This window comes from Aplysia californica, unplaced genomic scaffold (assembly GCF_000002075.1).
Source record: "Aplysia californica isolate F4 #8 unplaced genomic scaffold, AplCal3.0 scaffold01027, whole genome shotgun sequence".
Taxonomy (NCBI): domain Eukaryota; kingdom Metazoa; phylum Mollusca; class Gastropoda; order Aplysiida; family Aplysiidae; genus Aplysia; species Aplysia californica.
This window is the reverse complement of record NW_004798297.1, coordinates 66,237-67,209: the sequence shown is the minus strand read 5'-3', so window position 1 is coordinate 67,209 and position 973 is coordinate 66,237. Positions and strand designations below refer to the sequence as shown.

At 41.0% G+C, this 973-nt stretch overlaps 1 protein-coding gene across 1 annotated transcript in view; it reads left to right on the top strand.

Annotated features, from left to right (window-relative positions):
* Nucleotides 1-489: 489 nt before the first annotated feature.
* LOC101846103 (7-dehydrocholesterol reductase) overlaps nucleotides 490-973 on the top strand; it is a gene marked incomplete at its 5' end in the record, with an annotated part of 6,273 nt that continues 5,789 nt past the window's right edge. The window contains 1 exon segment of the mRNA XM_013089727.1: nucleotides 490-542. Within this exon segment, the coding sequence (XP_012945181.1) occupies nucleotides 490-542 (53 nt within the window).

Sequence of the window (973 nt, the reverse complement as noted above, 5' to 3'; positions counted from 1 at the left end):
TAATCTGCCTAGATCTGTGTTTACATATTTTTTCGTTAGTTGTCTTGTTCGGTTCACCCTCATCAAAATAATTTCCTGTCTCTGTGGACGAGAATCATTTTCCCTTGTAAATAATGTTCTCCAATCCTTATCTCTACTTACTAGATCTAGACTAGATCTACTTATCTGTCACCTTTGCTTACCCTTTACCACCTCAATAATAATCTCCCTCATGTTGTCTCGCAAAGTAGCCTTCTTCTACACAAGATCTAGATCTAGATCTAGCACACGTTTAAAGTGTGCTCTTCTCTTCCGCTTGTACAGTAGAATAGCTGGACACAGGGAGCCTCTAGAGGAAACTAGTTTAATGTACTACTGTGTACTGTGAGAGACGTGATCTAACATGAAACAGGTTCCACTTATTCTGTAGCAAGTTTGTAGGAACCATGATAAAACTATCTAGAGGATCTATTATATAATTTATTTATTTATTGTGATTGTGTTTTTCAGACGCAGAAAGTCACCAGAAGGCTCCTGTAACTTCACTCCAAGCAAAAACCATGGTAAGTGCTTTTGAATGTTTAAGAATTAACGTATTTTACGCCCCTACCTACACAATCAAGATTATCTGGGAGGCAGGCTTCTTCCCTGGTAAGTGAGGCCAGCCTGATCTGAGAGAGATACGATTCAGCAGTCTAGCAGAAAGACTGAGAAAAAAATTCTCCCCACACAGGAGTGGATCTCAGGTCTTTTGCATGTATTATTGTAATGGCAAAGTGTCTTACTGCAACACCACTAACGCCCAGTGTGCTTAGAACGCCCTGGAAATACAAAGGAAAGTGCAAAAATGTATCATGAGAGGGTGTATGTGTGGATGAGTGTGTGTATGAGAGAGAAGTGTGTGTGTGTGTGTGTGTGTGTGTGAGGTGTGTGTGTGGGGAGAGAGAAAAAGAGAGAGCACTCACACTCTGCGATGTACAGAAATCGGGCGATC